Source organism: Sarcophilus harrisii, chromosome 2, assembly GCF_902635505.1.
Source record: "Sarcophilus harrisii chromosome 2, mSarHar1.11, whole genome shotgun sequence".
Classification (NCBI taxonomy): Eukaryota; Metazoa; Chordata; class Mammalia; order Dasyuromorphia; family Dasyuridae; genus Sarcophilus; species Sarcophilus harrisii.
Window position 1 is genome coordinate 233453110 of NC_045427.1, and position 23522 is coordinate 233476631.

At 37.2% G+C, this 23522-nt stretch overlaps 1 protein-coding gene across 1 annotated transcript in view; it reads right to left on the reverse strand.

Annotated features, from left to right (window-relative positions):
• Positions 1-4999: 4999 nt before the first annotated feature.
• The window catches only part of BMP7 (bone morphogenetic protein 7), a 97392-nt gene continuing 78869 nt past the window's right edge, over positions 5000-23522 (reverse strand). The window contains exons 4-7 of the mRNA XM_031951671.1: positions 19038-19235; positions 12521-12597; positions 11175-11285; positions 5000-7135 (exon numbers count right to left, since the gene is read on the reverse strand). Of these exons, the coding sequence (XP_031807531.1) occupies positions 6986-7135; positions 11175-11285; positions 12521-12597; positions 19038-19235 (536 nt within the window). The 3' untranslated portion in view covers positions 5000-6985. The remainder of the gene's footprint in view (positions 7136-11174; positions 11286-12520; positions 12598-19037; positions 19236-23522) is intronic.

The window sequence follows — 23522 nt, forward strand, 5'->3', positions numbered from 1 at the left end:
AAACAACCAGAAGAGTCAGAAAAGAGATGAATTTTTATTGAAGAGGATTTAGAGATTAAAGAGTTCCTAGAGGTTAATTAGTTCAACCCCTCACTCTCCTTTATTTTAAGAATGGTGAAACTAAGGCCAACAGAGATAATTAGCTCAAGACCACAAAGAGCACTGTCTCTGGAGACAAATGATTCAGGTTTAAAACTCACTTTTGGTGCTTAATACTTGTGCTGCAATTTTCTCATTTGTAAAATGGACAAGGTTGGGCCAGATGACCTCAGAGGTACCTTATATCTCTAGATGTAGAATTCCATGATCTCTTCGATTTGCCAAGGAATTCATCAAGAGATCAAGAAAGTATGCTTGGACGGAAAAACAAGATTTCTCTGGAAGCAGAATCCAAATTTTGGGCTTTGGAAAGGACATATTTATTCTGACTAAAGAAACAAGTATAAGGGCAGCCAGATGATACAGTGGATAGAGAATTAGCCTTGGAGATCTGAGTTCAAACTCAACCTCACTTAACAGTTATTAGCTGTGTGATTGCTGAGCAAGCCACTTAACCACAACTGCCTCACTAAAAAAAAAAAAAAAATGAATATTCACAAAGAGATCATGATAGTCTCTGGTTAGTCTTCTTCAATATTTAATATCTAATAGCATTTACCTTCCAGAGTAGTTGTGAGGATTAAATGAGATGATATATAAATGTTAACTATTATTAATATTTAACATTGCTATTGTCCTGGAGGAAGACATAGATAAGAAGGATTAACAAATCAGTATCTAGAAAGGATACAAAATTCTTCTTGAGAGTAGAAACCTTTACAGAATTTTCCTACTTGTCTCTTTTGTTTTTGTTTGGTTTGTTTGTTTTCTGCAAGGCAGTTGGTGTTAAATGACTGTCCCAGGCTCCTATCATGCAGGAGATACAGAAGTATGTTCCCAGGAATGATAGAGGATGCCCAGGGAAAGCAGAACATGAAAGAACAGTCTTAAACTCCTGAAGAACACAGCCTGGTCTAGAATATCCCAAAAGAAGATGAAAATTCCTTTTCCTTCCCTTGAAAATTCTGGATTTCAAGCTGTTAAGAAGTTAGCATTGCCTCCTTGGATTGGGAGATTACTCCTCAGGTTAATTGACTTCATAATTACCCCCATGATTGCAATTATTATTGTCGGCTGGATTAAAAAAAAAATCTCCAGTAATGAGCTGGTATCAAAAAGGATTGAGTAGGGTTCCAGGAAATTCTAAATTTCCTCATCCTTAGCCCTCAAATACCAGCCCAACCTGAAGGGAAGGAAAAAAAAAATGAGTTGAGAGATTGTAGGATCTGAAGAGGAAATGATTTTTAAAAGCTTTGTTTGTTCTAGATGGAATGCAGAACTGTGGGCACCTTAGTCCACTTTAGTAGCTGGAGGAAAAGGGAACTGGGGTTTATAATAAGAGTCCACAATTATCCATTAGTGATCTAAACTCCTTCCTCCACCCTCAAGATGCCCTTAGTTGGTGGAGTACAGGTGGAATTCATGTTAAAGCAAACCCAATAAATGAAAATTCAGATGTTCATAAAAAATAAGTTAGGAAACAATTTTTCCAATTATAAAAGGACCCATTGCAAAGCAACTTTTGAAGAACCAATTCCTTAAGTGGATTTAAAATAGCTGGACAAGTCACTTAGCCTCTGTTTGCTTAGTTTCTTCATCTGCAAAATAGGGATAATAATAGCACAAATGAGATAATAATTGTAAAGTCTTAGACCAGTGCCTGACACAGTAAGTACTATGTTATTATAATTATCATTGAATTTACATACAATTTTCAGGGACACATCTGATTTATAAAGCAGGTTCACTCTAAATAAGGAACACATACAAGCCAATTAAAACCTCAAACTTGTCCCCCAGAGCCTATTGTTAAATTTTCAGGATGATCATTTAACTTACATAGAGATTAATTCAATTTACCAATGTATTAAGAACCTAACCTGTGTAAATCACTCCATTAGATGCTATGGATAGAAAGAAAACAAAATGTCCTTAAGAGTAATTCTACCATGATGGGATGAGGGGTTCTTTCAGCTATATCTACTAAAAAAGTAATCTGAGAAGGGAGAGAACCCTGATGGGATGGGGTGATGTAGGGTGATTTAAGGAAGACTTCATAGAGAAGGGAGCATCTAAGTTTAATCTTGAAGGATTCAGAGGAATAGAGGGAAAGAAAGAGTGCATTTTAAGCATTTAAGCATGTACAAATGCAGGAACATAGGGAGATATAATATTGAGTTCAGGGGCCAGCTAATAGTCCACTTGAACTGGAACACATAAGAAATGAAATGAAATAATATGAAATGAGCCTACAAAAGGAGGTGAAAGCTAAAGAGTGGAGAGGAGTCAATACCAAACTGACCAGTTTGTATTTTATGAATAAACTCTCAGGGAAATATTGAAGGTTCTGAGTGCAGAGTATTTACTGACACATTGCCTTAGAAAAAGAAATCCCACTCATACCTTCTTTGGCAGCAGCATTGAGAATCTTTTGGAAAGTGAGACTTGGACACAGAGATACCAACTGGGAGATTGCTACAATAATCCAGGAAGCGATTGGGCTCAAATCTGAATGTTGATGGTCAGAAGGAGGCAGATCTGAAAGCTTTTATGAAGATCAAAGCAACTAGATTTTGGCAACTGATCAGATACAAGAGTAAAGGACTCAATTTATGTACCTGAAAGGATGACAGACTCTACAACAGGAGTTAGGTAATTTGGAAAAGGGGTAGAGTTAATCCATTCACTCTATATTACTCTATATTCTTGCATGTTTTCTCCCCATGGAATATAAGATCTTTGGTAGGGATTAGGTTTTGTTTGTTTGGTTGTTTGTTTTTTGAGGAGTGGAATTTGGTACTTTTCTTTTATCTATCTCCACACAGTAACAATGCCTGGCACTTAGCAAAGGCTTAATAAATGCTTCTTCCTAACTGACTAGGTAAGAGTCAGGAGATTTTGGTATTAGTCCTGACCCTTTCTATGTAACCTTGGGCAAGTGATATTGGCTCTTTGATCCTATTTCTTCATTTGTAAAAGAGGAGCCAGACCAAATGATTTGAGATCCTTGAAGTTTTATGATTCTATGGAGAAGTCAGATACAAGTCTGTAGAATGATAGGAATGGATGGTCTCTAAGATGTCTTTCATTCCTAAATCTATAAACCTTAATTCAGACCTTAATCTATAAACTTAAATTTTTGGATGCTTAATATTTTAAACCCAGAACTCTGTCCCCAAGGAACTTACAATCCAGAGCAGAGGTGTCAAACACCAGGCCAAAATATGGTCTGCAATATTCCTGGAGTACCTGAACCACATTAAAATGTAATTGAGAAATATTCAATAAAATAAATAAAAATAGAATAAAACAGAGGTATCTGTATGTGTTAAAACCAAATCAATATGCAAGATGCAGGGATCCTTATGCACAATTTAATGGCCCTACTGCACGTTTGATACCTTAAGAGGAAACAAAACTCACAGGCAAAAATAATTAGAGAATAATTATATGTAAACTAAGCAATACCCAAAAGGAAGAGATTAGTATATATTAAAAGAGTTGGGGAAAAAGTTAAATAGAGGAAATGTGAGATCATTCCAAATTGGGGAGAAAGGGAGGAGAGAGAGGATAGAATATGAACAAAAGGTAAAGTAGTTAAAGGAGTATATGTGAGGAAGCCAGGCCAGAGAGGCCTGTTCTTCAGGAAAAACGAGAAACAAGGCCTCATTGATTCTACAGATAAACAAATGGGGGAAATCAATCCTGAATCTAAATGGCTGAACTTGTTAGGGAAGGATTGCTGGTTCATTTTTGTCAGAAAGTCCTTCAACCCAACATCCATTACCCACTTCTTCAGGTCAGGGATTTTGTTAACATCAATCAGGAGACTTCAACTTACTCTTCAAAGCCTCTGGAAACCCCAAATATTATTCTATGCCTCGAGTTATAGTGTTGTCTTAATTCTGTAGTTAGACAAGAATCTTTCAATTGCTTCCATGGAAATGCCTGCTGTATCTACACGGAAGAAAAGCTTTCTGCCAGCAGCATCTTTAAAATATGTTCTAATGATGCAGGTTAGAAAATGTCAGCTTTCTGGCAAGGGTTACTTCAGAGTTTGTTGTTGTTATTGTTGTTGTTGTTTTTCCTTTTTTGTGCCTCTATAATTTTATTGGGATGACTAAATCTCTGGACTATGTTATCCCTAAACAGAACTAATTTACCCCCTGCTTCTTTGAAACAGCTGCTGACAGCTGCACTGTAATTCAATCAAGGATCTTTGTAGTTGAACCTAGTAAACATTCAGAATTTTTTGCTCTTTCATTTTGTTTTGTTCAATTTCTTCTGTCCCAAAACAGCTGCATCAGAGACTGACAAGTGTCTGTTCACTTTTAGGCAGAGTAAAAAAAAAAGTCCATTGGCAGAAACAATCATGGGTAGGGATCGGTAGGGCATTGATATAGCATTTTATAAGACAAATTGAAACGCTAGAGCCTCAAAAATTAATCAAACAGGTTTGGCAAACACCATCATTCCCATTTTACAAATGAGAAACTGAGATTAAATGACTTGTCCAAATGGAAAATGCATGATTTGAGGTTTCTTTCTCAATCTCCTAATACCACACCTTAATTTTGAGTTCAGATTTTAATATAGTATATTGTTTCCTTTGTAATCCTACATATTTTATTAAATGTATCTAAAAAATATCTTGAAAAGGTATCCAAAGGTTTTTCCAGACTGCCAAAAGGGTACATCACATAAAAAAAGGCTGAGGACCCCATATTATTTGGTGAACCATACCACTCTCCTCCACATCAACTACCTCCTACGCCCAAAGGCCAGGTTTAGGGGGGAAATGATCACAAACCAAGCTTCTTTGCAGTAAAAAGTCAAAATGCTTTATTTTTCTATTTTTGTACAAAATTTCTCTAAGGACTGCTCTATTGGAAGAAAAAAAAACAGAAGTGTACATATCTGTCCAACTGTTAAAATAAATATTTTCTTAAATAAGGAAACAAAAAGTGTTTAAAGAGATGAAAATCATTTTCCTGAACAAGTGATTAAAGAGGAAACTGGGATGGAAATAAATAATTTTTCTGTCGTGACAACTATTTACACTTAAAATGTACAAACAAACAAGAAAGCTAACCCAGCGACCACAGGAGCCTAGGCTGGGTAAAGGATTGAGACAGTACTAACTATGGGACGGCTTATGCCTAGAGCCAACACACTCTGACCTTAAAGTCTTCAGCTCAGCCTAAACAGAATATTCTGCCCACAATTGATGAGGCATCCACAGCCTGACCTACTGGGAAGCAGCAGGCGACTAGAAGCCCAGTATTCCTGTGTGCCAACTTAGCTGAGGAATGAACAAAAGTTTTTTCACTCTTAAAATAAGTATTTATTTTTCAATGTCCCCACATGACTCGATCTGAGATCAACTTGCCCTTTGTTCTCACAACTTGGGATATAGGAACCATTGGATAAAGTCTCAATATTTTGCAAGTTGGCTCAAAACAATTTTAATAAGGCACATGGTACAGGTTTGAACCAAAAGCACCGAGTCACACCCATAGTCCCTTAGCATCAAGAAACTAATCAGAATAAATAGGCAAAGACTGATCAATGAAAGCATAGCCTTGATTTTCTGACTTCAGAATAGCATCCCACACTCACTAAGCCATGGTTGATGGGTCTCCACCCTTCACCATCAAATACAAATGAAAACCTGGCAGGTTAACCTTGAATCTAGTTTATAAGATAAAGATTGTTTTAAGCTAACTAATTATATTTCAACATCTGAGACATTTTCAAATCAAGTCCTTTGTAGAGATGGAATCCTAATGTCTGTCACTGGAATCTCATGCTTGGGTAATTTACAACACATAATGGAGGTTGCCTCTTTGAAGATGCAAGATATTCACAAGACCCCCAATTCTGAAGGAGTTTTCTAAATCTCAAACACTTGGTAACTCAAACGGGGACCTGATAGTGGCTTCTCAGAGCGCCTGATTTTTTAGGTCTAACATTATGTAGCCAGTGTATCACACAAAGTTCAGAACATAAATGAGTTGTCACTTGTTTCCCTGGCCCACCTTAATTTCAGACTTTAGACATTTTCCCCCCACAACAGCAAATCAGATTTCTGCTGGTATTTAACATGCCTATTTAATCTCTGGCACACACAACACAAATACAGAGAGTGAACACGTCCTTTGGAGTTTATTTACTTTGGATTTTTCCTTCTCCAATCAACGTCAACATATCCCCCAGAGTGGAAATTTATTTTCCCCTCTACCTACTTGTGTTTTGATTGAGTAAACCCATACATGCTTTCTGTTCCTGTGAGTCAAATGCCGAGACCTTCCGGGGGTTTCAGGGCCCCCTGATACCCAGCCACAGCTTCTGTTTATGAAGTTGGAGTAAATAAAGGAATTGGGATAAATTGTTTAGGAAATGTATCTAACATCCTAACCATTTTTCATTTATTCGTTTTATTGTGACTTTTATTACAGGAACTTCCAAGTCATTCTTACTAAGCACATATAGACGTGCACACGTGCACACACACAGACATACACACCCCTACCCTGCTGGGTGGCCTTGATGTTCATAATTACCCTCAGAGAGTGAGTAATCTTTGGGTTGAGACTTAGAAGCCAATCACTGTGGCCAGATTTTCAGTAAGGCTGTTTCTGCTTTGTTTTTCTTGTGCCAGCTTGTAGCATCTTGCTCTTGAGATTTTGCTCAATCATCCCTGCACCTTTTACACACATATGCGCGCACACACACACACACACACACACCCTTGAAAATGGCAGCAGTGTGGCTCCTTTCAAAAAGATGTGTTGTGGAAGGCCCCAGCTCTTTGCCAAATGATCCAGAACGGAGTTCCTTCTGCAGCACAAGAAGATCTGAAGCCTGAGGCTAAACTGATGGCAGCCTAATGACAGCCACAGGCTCGGACGACCATGTTCCTGTATTTTTTGAGAATGACATTGGAGCTATCATCAAAGTAGAGAACAGAGATGGCATTGAGTTGGGTTGGAGCACAGCAAGGCTTCGGTACAGTCTCTGGGTTTATAAAATGTACCTAGAAAGAAAGAAAAAGAAAAAAGAAGGGTAAAGACGTCTCCTCTTGGATGGGTTCTGGATTCCTCTCTCCTACAGGAATCATTTACAGAGAAGAACATTTCTATCCTAGATCTCTACACTGAAAAATATGGGGTGCCCATATTTGGAGAACATCCAGAACGTGAAAGACTTTATTACCTTCTGATCTAATCACATTTAAAATACTAAAATTAGAATTCTGGGTCCCAAACTTAAAGAGAGAAATTTACAAATGATGCAAATTTACAAAAGCAAACGGGACAACTAAAGGTTTAGAAGTCATATCATGTAAGAAAAATTGAAGAAACCAAAACTATACAGGGCTTCTTTAAGAGAAGACTAAGGGGCAGGAGAAAAAAGATAAGAACAGTTTAGTATATATGAAACGCTGACATTGCCAAAACACTTCAATATGGCTCCAGAAGTCAAAACTAGAAGCAGGAGGCAGACCCTTTGCAAAGAGGCAGATTTCAGTTCATTAGGAGGGAAACATCCTTTTCAAGGTGTAGAACAAAGGAATAGGCTGACTTGTAAGGTAGTAACCACCTAGTCGCTGAAAATGTTCAAGTCTGGACTGGTTGACTGTCAAGATTGTTGTAATGGAGGACTACACTTGGATGAGGATTTGTATTAGATGACCTTCCAGATCCCTTTCAACTATTATCTTTGAGAATGATGTTCTAAAGAAGTATAGCATAAGCCATAAATAGTTCTACTTGTTAAATTACTGCCAAAGTCTTACCTATAAGCTTTGGACCACTAACACTGTTTTGTTTTGTTTTGTTTTCTTACCTGATGAGATTCTACTCCTCCATTTTTCATAGCATATAAAGAAATTTTTTTTGTTTCTAGCAGGGAAGGTAGATCCATACTAATTTATCTTCTCTCCCTGATTTGGGGTCCCCTTTATGCCAATGACAAAGTCAAAATTAGAAGGGGGAAAAAGTAGGAAAGATGGTAATGGAGGAAGTATATTAGTAAGATATTAAAAGAAAAACTTAATCCACATTGCAAATTTAGTAACAAATGGTCATTCAGAGATTTCATTTCAGTCTAACAAACTTTTACTAAGAACTTTAATATGTGTAAGGGGCTATATAGACATTAGGGAGGTTTCAAATGTTGAATATATAACAGTATCAGACAGATTTTATCTAAACCTCACTTTTATTATATCTCTCTTATTCAAAAATATGTAATGGCTCTCATTTTCCTACCCCATCATAATTGAATTCCTTAGACTGGCTTTGAAGACCCTTTTTAATCTCATCTCATCCTCATTATCCCCAAAACTCTCACTGCTATCAAATAAAGACCACAAACTGATCTTCCAAGATTCTAAGATATTTTCTCTTGCTTCCATGCTTTCATTATGGAACATACTCCTTCACAGCAAATTGCATACTAGAATTAAAAGGACCCAAGTTTATCTCCTGCCTAGCTCTGTGACCCTGAGCAAATCACTTCACTATTTACCTCAGTTTCCTCATCTGTAAAATGAAGAAAACAGGGTTGTTGAGGATCAAATGAATAATATACATAAAGCATTTTGCAAACCTTAAAGCACTACATAAAACTTAGCATTTATTATTCAAGCCAAGTTCAATCTTCTCCATGAAGCCACCCTTCACTACCATAGTCCTTCATGTTGAAACTTTCATGTTGTTTTTGACTCATCCTTCTCCTTTACTTTTCATTCAGCCAGTTACTAAATCATATATCTCCCACCTCAGAAATCTTTTTCATATGTTTCCCCCATCCTCTCAATTTCTATTGCCAAAACTCTTTTAGAGGCCCTCATTCAACCAGTTTGAACTGTTTCATCAACTTCCTAACAGGTCTTCCTTCATCTACTCTCTCCCTTTCTAAATTTTTCCTCTGCATCACTGTAAGGATCATCTTACTAATAATATACAGATCTGGCCAAGGCTTTACTCTGTAAGTAACAGATTCAATGAAGGTTTTTATGCAAGAGAGAATTCAAGTTCCTTAGTTTGGCATTTGGACATCCACAAACATTTCCAACCTTAGTTCAAATTATTCCTTTCCATATACTCTGGGTCCTAGCCACATTAGACTCACATTAGAAAACCCAAGCTTTCCTGCCTTTAACATCTTTTTTTCCCCTTACTTTTTGTTTCATGTGTCTGTAATATCTCTCTAGTTAGACAGCTCCTGGAGGTTCTTGGAGGTTCTTTGGCTTCCCATGCTCCTAGTATGAGGTTAAGTATGCAATAAACAACCAACATCTGTATCACTTTTGTTTCTGAACTATCAGTAAATCTTAGCTTGGCAACTACTACTGAGCAAATCAGCTTGGGCTAGACACAAGCCTGGGTACACTCTCTGTAACTATCTCCTGGTGAGGACTGGCAATGGCACTCAGAACTCAAGTTTCCCAGCAGATGTCCACTGGCACAGGCTCTATAGTTGAACTTGAAGCCTTTGCCCCCTCACCCCCAGCTCTAACCCACCCACTCACTTGGAACAATGGGTTCTCTCTCTTCTCCTAACTTGAAGGTTGCCCTCCAGAAGTATTGCATTAGTTTGCTAAAGAGTCTTCCCATATTCACTCTCTGTCCTTCCAATATATCCCTCAAATACAGCCAGAATAATATTTCTTACATAGAATCCTGTATCTTTTCTGTGCCTCCTTACTGCTTGTTGAGTAAGATTAAAATTCATTTGCTGTGATTCAAGACTTTCCAAAATCCAATACTCTTATACCTTTCTGACTTTATCTCAAATTAGTCCCCTCTGTGAATTTTGTTCAAAATTGATCTATCTACCCTACCTCCCTTAGAACTTTTGTGTTTTTGCCTCTTTCTGTTTTTCTTTCTCTCTTCTCTTGAAGCTTATGTGATTCAAATTTACCACCTAATTCAGATCCTGATGACCAAAATCCACCAATCCCTAAGATATTTTCCTTCCTTTCTCAGTGAGTTCATAGACTAATTCACTTCTAAATCCCAACTATTGTCTTCATGCTAGGGAGCTACAATTCTCTCTAACATTTTAGCTCTACCTCAGTTACATATAAAGCACTTTCTTTTGTTTCTCTCTAATATGTTTATTATAGAATTAATGTTTATCATTTATGGCATAAGGCATAATAAAACTAAATCTAGAATTGCAATAAACCTTAGATATACCCCAACCAAAATACCCAAATGTTTGAATTTACAGATGAAGAAATGAAAGCTGACAGAGGCTTAAATGAGTAATTCAAAATAGGTAGCAAATTGCAAAGCCAGAATACAAATCCAGGTCACTTGACTTGAAATGCAAGACCCTTCCTATCAAACTATATTGTCTGTCACGTGTTATATTATGTACTATAAAATTTCTCATTGATGTTTTACTATTTGTTTATATGTATGTCTTATCTTTTTCCTAAACTGTAATTCTAATTGTCTATGAACTCACAGTATTAACAAAATTCTGTCTGTCTTGCAATGGTTCACACAATGATCTGAACCCAGTAGATACTTAATGAATGTCTTTTGAATGAATGAATGCTGTTCAGACATCTCTCCACTGCCTTAGTCAAGACAAAGACCCCAGTCTTAGAGACAGAGATAGAGTGTGGCCATTTATCACTTCCCTTTGAACCTTCAAGGACAAGAGTTCCAAGGCTAGGGCAGCAGGCATAAGACATCAACCACAGGAGTACAGCACTGGGAGTAGAGTCCTTGTAGTACTTTGACAAGGACATGGCCATCTATTTAATCCTTCCCTGAAAATTTAGACCAGCAGAGGCTCACCTTCTGAGAATCTACCTAAATGGATATTCTTCTTAATATAGAACAATTAGCCCCATGGAGATTTTTGCTCCAACTCTAATCTTGCATTAATTCAAATGAGAACAAGTCATTATTTTCAACCCTTCAAAATAACAGAGAAGATAATTCATCTTCTTAATACAAAACTGAAGGCTGATTTTCAGTCACTTGGGCTTACTCAGTTGTAAAGCTCCAAAAGCAAGCAAGCTTATGGTGATCAAGACAGAAAGCACCTACCAGTGTCTGAACAATAGCATGGTTTGTAGCATTCATGTAAGAATTCAAGGGAAAAGCACACTCTCCTTCACAATAATAGGCTGCGTAACCTTCAGGAGCAATTATCCAGTCCTGGAAAAAATAGAGACAGGTCACGAGTTACTTGTTAAATAACTCACAAGGAAGATGAAGACAGGGAAACATCGCAATGATATGTACCTTACATTTACTAGTCATAATGGGGGATATGTAGGAAGCAAGAGAAACTGTCCCTTGCCTTTCTTGTGATCTAATTGGGAAGATAAATTCCAAGGACATCACAGTAAAGGCATTCTGGATCAGTGAGTGTGGGGGAAATCACAGGAGGGTAAGGCTGGACACAGAATGAGATTCAAGTTGCTTCATTCTTCAAAACAGTATGTTTATCCTTGCATGGTTTTCACCATTCTAGGAACCTTTCCTCAGCACTAATCTACAAGTGAAACTGCTAGGAAGTACAATAAAGTGCTGGTCTCGGCGTCAGAAGGACTTGTGTTCAAATGCTACTTTATCTATTTCATAGCTTCTTATGCTGAGCAGGTCACAACTGTGGATAGTTTGTTTCCCTAGATGTAAGATGAGGTTAATAACAGTAGCTAATATTCTTGTAGAGCTACAGGATTTACAAAGCACTTCTGCATATATTACTGCATAATACTTCTAGCACATGCCTTTCAGAGCATGTATTCAGATCAATTGAAATTTTGTTTAATAAAGTCGTTTCAGTCATGTCCAGTTCTTTGTGACTCCAGTTGGACTTTTCTAAGCAAAGGCACTGGAGTAGTTTGCAATTTCCTTCTTCAGTTCATTTTACAGATGGGAAAACTGAGGCAAACAAGGAGGTAAGTGGCTTGCCCAGGGTCCTATAGCAAGTAAGTGTCTGAGATCAGATTTAGACTTAGGAAGATGGATCTTCCTGACTTCAGTCCTAGAACTCTCTATCCACTGCATCAGCTAGCATTACATAATTCTATATAAATGAATGTCTTGTAAATCACTTAACAAACTTAAAGCACAATTAACAAATGTTGACTATTATTCTTAATTCATCCTCATTATTGTTATTACTATAAGGTTCTACCAAGCTGCAAATCCACTGGTATTTCACCATAACATGGAATTCAGTAAAAATTTTGGTCCTTTCTCAAGAGAACAAATTTCCAAACATTTCTCATGACTACCTTTTTATACGTCTTTTACATAAGGTAACATGACCAGGCAGAGAACGTGACAGCTTTGGGAAACCTAAGAGCTGTCCCTTCTACAGAGGTCACAAAAATGCTATCTGTAGTCCCATGGTCACTCAGCACTGGGGCTAATGGACTTACCTGCCAGCCCAGATCTCGGAAGCTGACATAGAGTTCATGCTTCTTGCAGGCTTGCCTCTGGTCAGTGCTACTGTTTTCTGAATCAGGAAAGGAAACAAAAATAAAATACACAGTCCAATATTAACAACATTGCCATAACCATGACACAAACACAGAGTCACATGAACATCTTTAATAACGGAATGGTGAAATGCACATTTCCCCAAATGAAAGTTTAGTCTTTAGGGATCCATTAATTAAAAGTCTCCAACTCCCTCTGATGACACAGTTTGGCAGGAAGTAAAAAAGGCACTTAGATACTATTACCATCGCCTCCACATACATTCTTCAAAAGACCTGTCAAATCTTCATGTGAATTTCCATTCATTCATTCATTCACTTCACTATATACACATGTATATATGTATGTGTTTATGTATGTATATGTGTATGTATGTCTATGTATATGTATGTGGTGAAATCAGGAATGAATTCAATAAAAATAATCAAAACCCCATCTGGCTTCCAGCAGCAGGCCACAGAAGCCTCTCTCAGTGTAATCTCTTTCAGAAGGATGTTGTTTTGTGTGGCCAGCCAACTTGCAGAGAAACTAGTTCCATCCCATGGAGGGAGTGAGGGGGAATGGAATTGATGTTCTTGTTTCCCCCAGAATGAATTCCCTTCTTAATGTGCTGGAAGAATTCTGAAGGGGCTATGGAGTCAATTACTCTAACATTCCAGAGAGAGAGAAAAACCAAGGAGGATAGAGAGCCAACTTGATATGGGAGGTTGGGTGAAAGGCCTTGAGGCTTCCCTTGGCTATGTGATTCAAGCCTTTTGGGTTGCCAGGAATTTGGCAGATAGGTTAGAAGGACTCATTGAGACAAACACTGCTAAAACTCTGAATAATGATTCTCCCCAAATCACTCAAATAGGACATTAAGCCAATACTGATAACTGATATTCCATCTAGGGAGTGATTTAAGGAAGGAAAGAGACATATACACTTCTGGTGGAGAATAGATTCATGGTGCTTTTGAATATTCAAGGGAAAGGAAGAGAATGTAGGAAGGAAAGAAGAAAGGAATTTAGTGATAAAAACACAATGATAATCAGAAATCTGATTCTATAAATGAGATTTTAATTGATATAGGTGCTCCTATATCCCCAGGATCATAGGCTTTAGAGTTGAAATGGATCATAGAGTTTTAGTCTAAATCTCTCATTTTACAGATGAAGTAACTAAAAGTTAGAGAATAAGTGATTTACACATGTAGTAAGAAGCTTTATAAGGTTTTGATGCCAAGCCCCTTGAATCAAAATTCAGGATTCTTTCTACTACACCTAAGTGTTTCTAGGTAACCCCAGAACCCCTACTTAAGCTCTGTCTGGAAAAGTTAGACATTGGGCAAAGGTAGGATGTGAGCTCCTTGAGGACACATACTAAATAACATCTTATCTTTGTATCTTCAATACACAATGCCTTGGGTTCCTCCTCTTCTTCCCCCTTTCTCCTTCTTTGTCCAGATAGGTAACTTCATTGATAAAGGGATCAATTTCAGGAATTTCTAGCTAGAGAAACTCCAACCACCAATGCAAATGAGCAAATTATAGTAACTTAAGAGTTTTAGCACATTTACGTGACTTATTTATGACCAGTTTGTACCAGAGACACTACTTGAATGCTAGCCTTCTGGACTCCAAGAGGGGCAAACACCCACAACACTGCCTCTCACACAGCAAGTGCTTCATGACTGAATTGAATCTGTTTTTCACCTGGCTAAACCACTGGGAATCAAAAGTACCATATCTTCTTCCCCAATATAGACTCCACTGCTCCCATGGAATAGCCTGATCCTGGACAAAGAAATAAAAGAATCCTTCCTTCTCTCATCCCACAACTACTAGTTCTTAATCAATCAGTCACAAACTCGGCAAAGTTCTAAGAATCAGATTCACGGCAAAAAAGTGTTGCTCATAGGCAAGTTGGTGGTGGTAGCTTTAGACTAAACCAAACTGATTATTTCAGCTTAGGGTAGAGCCCCGTAACACATCGTTGTTGGGCTTAGAGCCACTTAGGATAATGGCTGGCTATGTGCTGCAACATTACTTAGGGTAAGACATATGGGAAGGACTTATCAAGAACCTTACCCAATGAAAAGCAACAGGCATGCGCCAAGGACTTTCCAATTAAAATTTATCCCCTATGGCCTCACAGAGCATTACCTGAGGAAGGGAAAGAAGTTGTTCATTGGTTTGGGTCAACTGAAGACACTGGCCATAAGTTATTAGGACATCCAATTAGCTGAGTATTGTGTAAGTCTGGGTGATGGGGCATAGGTGGGACTTGGATGGTCTAGGAAAATGAAAATTCCAAATTCTTTACCAGTAATGAGGATAGCTTAGACAATGAAAATCCAAAGAATTTTAGATTTGTTTACTTTATCTTTTCCCTTAAATTACTGGTCCAAGCAGATAAAAAGTCATGATGACTAGTTCAAGTTTCATGTTTTTCTCTTAATAGAGATATCTAATTGAAAGCCCAGAGGATGAAGGAGGAAGGATGAAGAAGGATGCAAGAAGCCTGGCTAATCTGAAACCTGTGTAATCAGCCGCTGGTTAAGTTTACAATGGCTAACTGTAAATCATTATCCTTGAGGAAGGTTGCATGAAAAAGGCTTGGTTTCCCAGTCCTAAAAGATGATTGTGTTGTTTATAATTAAATTCAACTGAAATGAAGAGAAATAACAATAGAGACAAAATCCATGAAACCAAAAGCAAATTCCATGGTCTTTAAGATCTATACATAAATGCTCAAAGTTTAAGCAAGCAGGAGGTACAAATGTCAGGGGACAAGAATGTCAGAGTGAAGGAGAGATAAAAGTGGAGTAGAATGCCATTGTATATTAAAAAGGCATACTTAAGTTAGGAAATCCAGGAACTACAGGGAAGGAGCATTTTGGAGAAAATTTAGATAAAAACTAATAGAGGAGAGAAGTAGAATTGAGTTTTCTATTAGAGTACACTACAATCCACCTAGACAAAAAAGAGAAAACAGATACACTTAGGAAAGTGATCACAAGGCTCCCACCATAAATACATCTACACATACACATACATATTGTAGTGAGATGGGGAAAGACTTCAATTATCTAGACATTTCCTGAAATTCTCTGCTAAAAACAGATCAGCCAATAACATCATGATTTGCCTTTTAAAAAAGAATGAAAGAAAAAGGAAGGAAGGAAGGAAGGAAGGAAGGAAGGAAGGAAGGAAGGAAGGAAGGAAGGAAGGAAGGAAGGAAGGAAGGAAGGAAAGGAAGGAAGGAAGGAAGGAAGGAAGGAAGGAAGGAAAGGAAGGAAGGAAGGAAGGAAGGAAGGAAAGGAAGGAAGGAAGGAAGGAAGAAATCACTTTTTTTTAAGGCCCAACAAGAGGAAATTCTATTTAGGACCTGATTTTCACTAATAGGGAGGAACATATAACAATGTTATAATTGATAGAAAACTTTGAGGGGTTTTGGGGAAGGATAGATAAAAACTCCTGGACTAACATTCAACAGAGGAAGTCAGCTCAGGTCTAAAGAAATGCTGAAGACATAAAGGGAAATAATTCCCATGAGGAAGAGGGAAAATGGGAGTACTATGGATACACAGAGAATTTAGCAACCAACTTAAGATTATGAAAAAGATTTGTACAGAGAGTAAAACTATCAGTCACTCAAACAAATGTCTAGAAATTCCCAATGTATGCTAAGTACTGTAGTCACTTAATGAACAAGCATGAACAGATAACAAAGAATAAGTCTGTGAGAAAAACTATTATAAAGCTGATATCAGAAAAACTAAAGCTCAGAATAAGTTAAGCTAGGTAAAGACAAGAAAAAGAGGAAGGATATTTTTAAAGTTGTATTGGGAGAAAACAGAGTGTCCAAGGGTGGACTTGTGAGCTGCCCGAGTTGGACAGAACAAGCATAGATGACAACAGAGGGAAAGAAAAGCTGCTTAATTCTTATGTTCTTTGTCAAGGGGAATGATTTTTGTCCTGGAAATGACACCAAAAAAGGCTAACAGATGCTTAAGATAAATGAGCCAGTAAGAGAGAACCCAGATGTCACTGATAAACTCAAATTACTTGACCCAACCATTCTGAAAACCAATTGGCTAAGAGATGTCATTACTATGCATATAGATTAAGGCAATGAGAGAAAAAGAGATACCCTATATATACTAAGATATTGATAGCAGCACTTTTTGTGGCAGCAAACCTAGAAACAAAGTAGGTACCCATCAACTCAGAAATGGCTGAATGGTTGTCATATCTGAATGTCACTGCACTCTAAGAAATGATGAATATGAGAAATCCAGAGAAGCAAGAAAAGATTTGCTTGATCTGATATAAAAGGAAGTAAACTGATCTAGTAGAACAATATATGCAATGATGACTATGATATAAATGAAAATAACACTGAAATGTACTTTAACTGATTAATTCCAATGACCAGTAAGGTCCCAGGAAAACACTTCTCTCCTGCTGAATATGTAGGGTGTTGCATTTCCTGTCAGATATCTTAGTCACTGCTGTGTTTGTTGGTTGTTTTTGGTTAACCATTCTTTTTTCTATGTTAAAAGGGAGGATTCAATGACTGAACATAAAGGGCAGGGAAGGAAGGGAGGTACACTGAAAAAGAAATGGGACATAAAAACAAAAGACAATATTTTTTAAAATAAATGCCATGACTTTAAAAATCACAGAATTAAATAATTGAACAAGGGATGTCACTAACAGGATTTAGTTAATTCCAGCTCAAATCCAGTTGTTACTTCCTTTCCATAGTCTCATAGTCTCCTAGACCATGAGTTTATAAGAAGCACATGTGTCCTCTTCCTTCTCAAGTCTTGCCTTATATTTTCCACAAGGCCTGATACTCGGCCAGAGAGGGCTCTTGGGGAATGTTTTTGGTTGGTTCAACTCACTCCAGCACAAGCAGATGTTAATTACAGCCTCAGTTGCTTCCCTACCTTATCACTAGATAAACATTTAAATCAAGTTAAATAGAATTGAATTCTGAGAGAAAATATAATGGACAGATCCTTAGGATAAGATCTGAAGATCTGAGTTCTAGTACCAGCCCTGTGTGATCACCTGTGTGATCCTGGGCAAGTTATTTCCTATTTCTACATTTCAGTTTTTTCATCTATAAAATGAGGAGATTGGACAAGATTGAGCAATTGATGTAAATTTAAATGCTTATTTTATGCCAGGCACTGGGCTAGGGTAGAAGTAAAAAGAAAGACTAAAACAAGGTCCCTTGTTTTTAATGAACTCACATTCTAATGAAGAAAAGAAAATTAAAACAACACTGTATAAACATGATATAAATGGAAAGTAATCTCACAGGGCAGAGACTAGCAGCAATTGGGGGGAGGAGGAGATTGAAGAAGACTCCTGAAGAAAATCGTACTTGAACTAAATCTTTCAAGAAGCTAATAAGCAGAGATGAGGAGAAAGCACATTCCAGCCATAGGGTCAGACAGTATAAAAGCATGGAGCCAGGACATGGAGTATTATGTATAAGGAATAGCAAGTGGGATAAGATATCATAATTATAGAATATGTATAAAGGAGAAAAGGGAGCCCGACTGTGAAGAACTTTAAATATACTAGAGGATTTTATTTTGATCCTGAAGGGGGCCACTAGAGTTTATTGAGTTGAGGAAAGGAGAGTCGTTTGAAGACATAATCAGAATTGTGCTTCAGGAAAACCACTTTGGCAGATGAGCTAGAAGACAGACTAGATCATGGAATAATTTAAGGCAAAGAGACTAATTAGAAAACTATTGTGAGTTGTCAAGATCCTATATAAGAGTGGTGACTATATGAATATTTAGATAATTTTCATGGTCATTTACAATTCTGACCTATGATCATATTATGAAAGCAATTGGACTAACTGACCTAGGAAGTCCCTTTGGAAGAACAATTTCAACTCTTTTATCATTCTATTTTTGTATTTCTTTAAACTTATATTATTTTTAACTAATAAGATGTATCAGCCCATTATTAACAAAGATGAAGAATTTTTAAAAATTCTTCCTAAAGACCTGGGAATGTTTTTCAAAGCAATTTAACAGAGGGACAACCCAAATACCATTGAAAGAAAAGGGCAGGGCATCATATTTATAGCATCCTATCAAATAAAAGGAATCATGAGAGGTCATTTAGCCTAAATGCATGGTATCCTGACTTTACAATGACATATATCTAAGCCACCATCCAAAAATAGAGACTTCATCTTATTTTATAAATGTATAGCCTTATATTCTAATAGTCTAAAGTCTTACTTGTCAACACATATAGTATATATTAACTTATCCTCACAAAAAGTTTAACCCTATGCTTAAACTGAATTTCTCACAACACAGAGTAAGCAGTTAAAGCTGCTTTCTGCCTCTGTCTACAACAGCCTTCCTTAACTTTTCCTAAAATACCTTAGAGAATTTAAAGGACGATTACTAGACCCCTCTCCACATCTACATACCTGCAATATTGGACATCCTCAAAGCTTCCTGGTTCTTAGGTGTCTTTGATCTGTTTTGGCTGCGTTGTTTGCTTCCTGTAGACCGGATACTACGAAGATGTACCTCTGTAGCCTTAAAGAATGCTACCATGAATGGCTGCTTGTTCTGAGGACCATGTCTTCCAACCAGACCTGCCAGCTTGGGATTGATGCTTTGTCCTGAAGAGATATCAGACATACACAGAGAAGGATCACCAGGGGCAGACAGGATCAAGATCCACAGTCATGCCAGCACAGTAGGAAGCTGCCAAATAATCAGGCCTGGTTACAATAGTAAAACGACTTGATAAAGAAAATGCAGTGATCATTGTATATATGTAATTAACTTTGCTTGGAATCTAATACATCAGACTTAGAAACTGGACAAATTCTATCCCCTAAAAAAACAGATCAGCACAAGAGACTTCTTTAAAACCTGTGTTTAAAATAAAACTCCCCCATCCATAATTATTTTACCTTAAATCCACTCAACATTAGATTTTTCTGCATTCTTTAGAGAGGTTTCTTTAAGTTCACCAACCTATAATTTGAAGTGATTCTATAAAAGAAACCATAAAATGTAGCCCCTAGGAACTGTAAATTCCCCCTGGAAGGTTATTAAGTCAAAATAAAAATGCCTTGCATGAAACCTTGACATTGTTCCAGATATATTAAATTTGAAATTTGCAAACAGTTTCCATCTACAAGTCTGATCTGGAGGTAATTTGGTTATTGTGTAGCTGTCAAGAATAATCCATAAGTCTGGAATAAAACAAAACAAAAAAACATGCTTCTAGGGTAATAGAGGTGTCCATCAGGGCTCAATTCTTTCCCACTATCATACTGGAAGATGATGGAGATCTCAGGACTTCTGAGGGCAGGGTGGAGAAAGCACTAAGTATCATCACTTGCATCCAATATGTGGAGGACAAAATCCTCTTCTAATCCTGGGAGGAGTATTCCTGAGTTCTGAAAAAACTAACCATGCCTTTGTCCAATAGGTCTTTCTACTTGGGTCAAACCAAAATAAGAATCATTGTTAGCCATAAACATCTAGAGAGAATGGACATGTTTTCAATCAGTTATTGGAGGGGGAAAAAATCACCAGAGAGCTAAAAAACCAGTTAGAGAAAAAGCCACTGGGTGCAGAGCCACATTCAACATGGCAAGATAGAAGTGTCACATATATTACTGCCTCTATTGTCTTCTACATAAAGTGAGTTACTCAACAAAGCCAATGCTCTTACCCTTTTTCTTCTATTGAACAAACTGGCACAAGGCAGGTTGGCAAGGGCTCCAGGGATCCACTTTCTCAAATGCCTACTACATTTAAGGAGACTGTGAGAAGCATTGGAGTGGGGGGGGGGCGGGTTACACATTTACATATGACCAATATGGTGGTATTCAAAACCATCTTCAATCTAATGGAACAGCTAAGAAAACCCCATGTTATTCATTACCTTTTGGTGAACAGAATGGATTTATTTGGACACAACAGGGTCAAGAAGACCTACATTGAAATCCTGTCTCAGATACTTAACTAGTGGTGTGATCTATGGCAATTTACTCAACTTCTCTGAGGCTCAGTTTTCTTATCTGTAAAGTAGGATAATAGCACCAAATTCACAGGATTTTTGTGAGTATTAAATCAATCGCAATATATAAACTTTCCAAATCTGAAAGCACTAAATGCCAGGATTAGCTATTGCAATTAATGTTTTATTAATATTATTAATTAACACTAATTAATAATTCCTGAGTGCCCAAAGTATAATGTACATGTGGTAGTATGCATGTAGGGAGACAGTGATTATCTGTCTCATAGAACATGAATGACATTTATGAAAACAAAGTGTATAGTTTATAAGAAGGCAAAAGAGAGATCCTAAGGAGAAGGTTCTCATTAATAAGTACTGAGGGAATATAAAGTTTCTTAGAAAAGAGGATGATGGGCTTAACTAGAGGAGGATGGCATTTCTCAGGACCACACTTTCTTGTTCCATATGGGCAGTACCTCAAACAATCCCTGTACCTATGAGGATATTCCTCATGAACATTTTATCTCAAATTCTTCACTCAGATTAAATGTCAAACCAGAAAATAGTTCCATTTTAAAAGCATTCTCCCCACCACCAAGAGAATTTTTTGTCACCTACTGAGTTCTTGGATCACCAGGTACTGTCTCTATCTTTTAAGACCCATTTCATTTTCTGCCTTGTCTTAACAAGGGAGACAAACAGGATATGAAGCAATAAGTAATGGACTAAAGAGACTCAAGTAGTCAGCTGCTGCTCATAGGTACTGTCAGTAGAGCATATTTCTCGGCTTAGTTTGGGAGAATGCCTCCAGCTAATGAATCACTCCACTGTTTCTCTACTCAGTTGCTTCAGCTTAACCAAACTTAAGAATAACAAATTCTTCTTTAAGTGCCTTAATTCCTATTTTTGAATTCCAAGCTGGGGTGATTATGAGGGAGCAAAGTTAATGCTATCTCACAGCAATGAAGATATGTACAAGACTCTTTACTGGAAATAACCTTCCGGAAGCAGAACAAATGTTTGGTCTGCAGAGGATTTTGCATAGTGAATGTGGCAGACAGGGGTGTGGAGGGCAAAGCTATTGCTAGATGCCAGTGTGATTTTTGACAGGAATCAGCACTATTGTTGGTAACTAAGGAGGAGGTCAGTTCAGAAGATAAAAGGAACTGAGGGTTGAAAAGAACTGTTCTCCCAGATAGATTATCTGATTTTAAGTTGTTGCTCCATTCTTTTTTTTTTCTTTTAACAACAACAACAAAACCATCCCAAGCAATGACACGGAATGAGGGTTTTGACTCACCCATGTAAAAATAGTCAGGATATAGACCATACCCCCCCGCCCCCTGTTAAGTAGGCAGTTGTCCAAAAAGTCCCTTGTTTCCCAGCTAGGGATAGATGTGGCTTCAGATAGGCATCCCTAGCTTGACCCAGGTTCTTCTAAATTTGGGGTTCATGAATTTATTGTTGTTGTTTTTAATTTTGAAAACTGGATTTTAAAGTTATTATAATCTTATTTTATTTTATACATTTAAAACAATATTCTGAGTAGGGACCTTAAGGTTCACCCAAAATGGCAGAGGAGTCTATGGCAACATAAAAAAGATTAAGATTCCAACTAAAGTCTAGGATTTTAAAATATGAAATATGCACATACATATATTAATTCAGAACCATATTAATATTTTGGTCTAATAGACTCCTACCTAGAATTTGCTGGAGGAAAATGACTTGGTGTTCACACCTATTCATAATTTCCTACTAAGATTATCACCACCTTCCTCACTGCACATAACTTCAAATAAGAAAATGCATTCATATTAGAGTTTCAAATGCATTTATTACATGAAATAGAAAGTTAATAAAACATAGTACCTAGACTCAAACCTGTTGTGTTTACTATTCTCACCTCAGTTTACCACTTTATTCTCCTGAAGGAAATAAAAACAAAGGAAATCTAATATTCATTCTTCCATACCAATATGTTCTATATGGGAGAAAAGATGAAATCTGGAGGCCAAATGTCACTAGAATTCCCTTAGAGATCACTGACATCATGAAGGACTGTCCCAAGACCCAAGAGTCTAGAAAGTTCATTTATTATGTGTGTTTCTGAGGAAATTTCCTATACATTCCTCTCCCAGGAAGCTCCCATATTGCTAGTTTTGAATTCCAGATACAAGACACAGAGAGTGGGTCATCTACTCCAGTGTCATAAGCAGAGCAACCCCCACCTGAAACCTCTGTTTAGCCAACCTCTCTCCTGTCCATTTCTCTGTCCCTTCCTCCTTTTTTTCTTCTACCCAATTCCCTGCCTCTCTGGCAGAGTTGTCAGGTCCTGATATGGTCTTAAATTCAATCCATCTTTTGTCCATTCAGGGCAACTATTCACAACATTCTCATCATTTTGGGAGCCAGATGCTTTCTTTCAATCTTTTGATTCTTCTCCACAGAGTTCAGGTCCCGGTTATCATCATGATGGGATGAAAACCAGAAGAATGCAAAGAGAAATTCTGACTATGTAAATAAAAGGGCTACTTATCAAGTGCTTAAAAGTTTTGCAAATGAAAGTATATATATATATATATATATATATATATATACTTATATATATATAAGTCTCTTCATCTCTAAATCAAAACAATAACAACAGATCATAGGATTTAGAATTAAAAGGGATCTTAGAGGTTATATACTTCATCTAATCACCTCATTTTATACATGAGAAAACTATTTGGACTTTAGAGAGGAAGTGACTCACCCAAAATCATACAGGTAGCAATTACAAGGGGTAGGATTCAAATCTCGGTCTTCTACCTCTAAATTCAATATTGTTTTCATTGGTCTCTCATTCTCCAAAATATATATACATAACTAACCTGTCTTTAGAATATAGGAGATTGCTTTCAATAAATTTAAGAAGATTCTAATC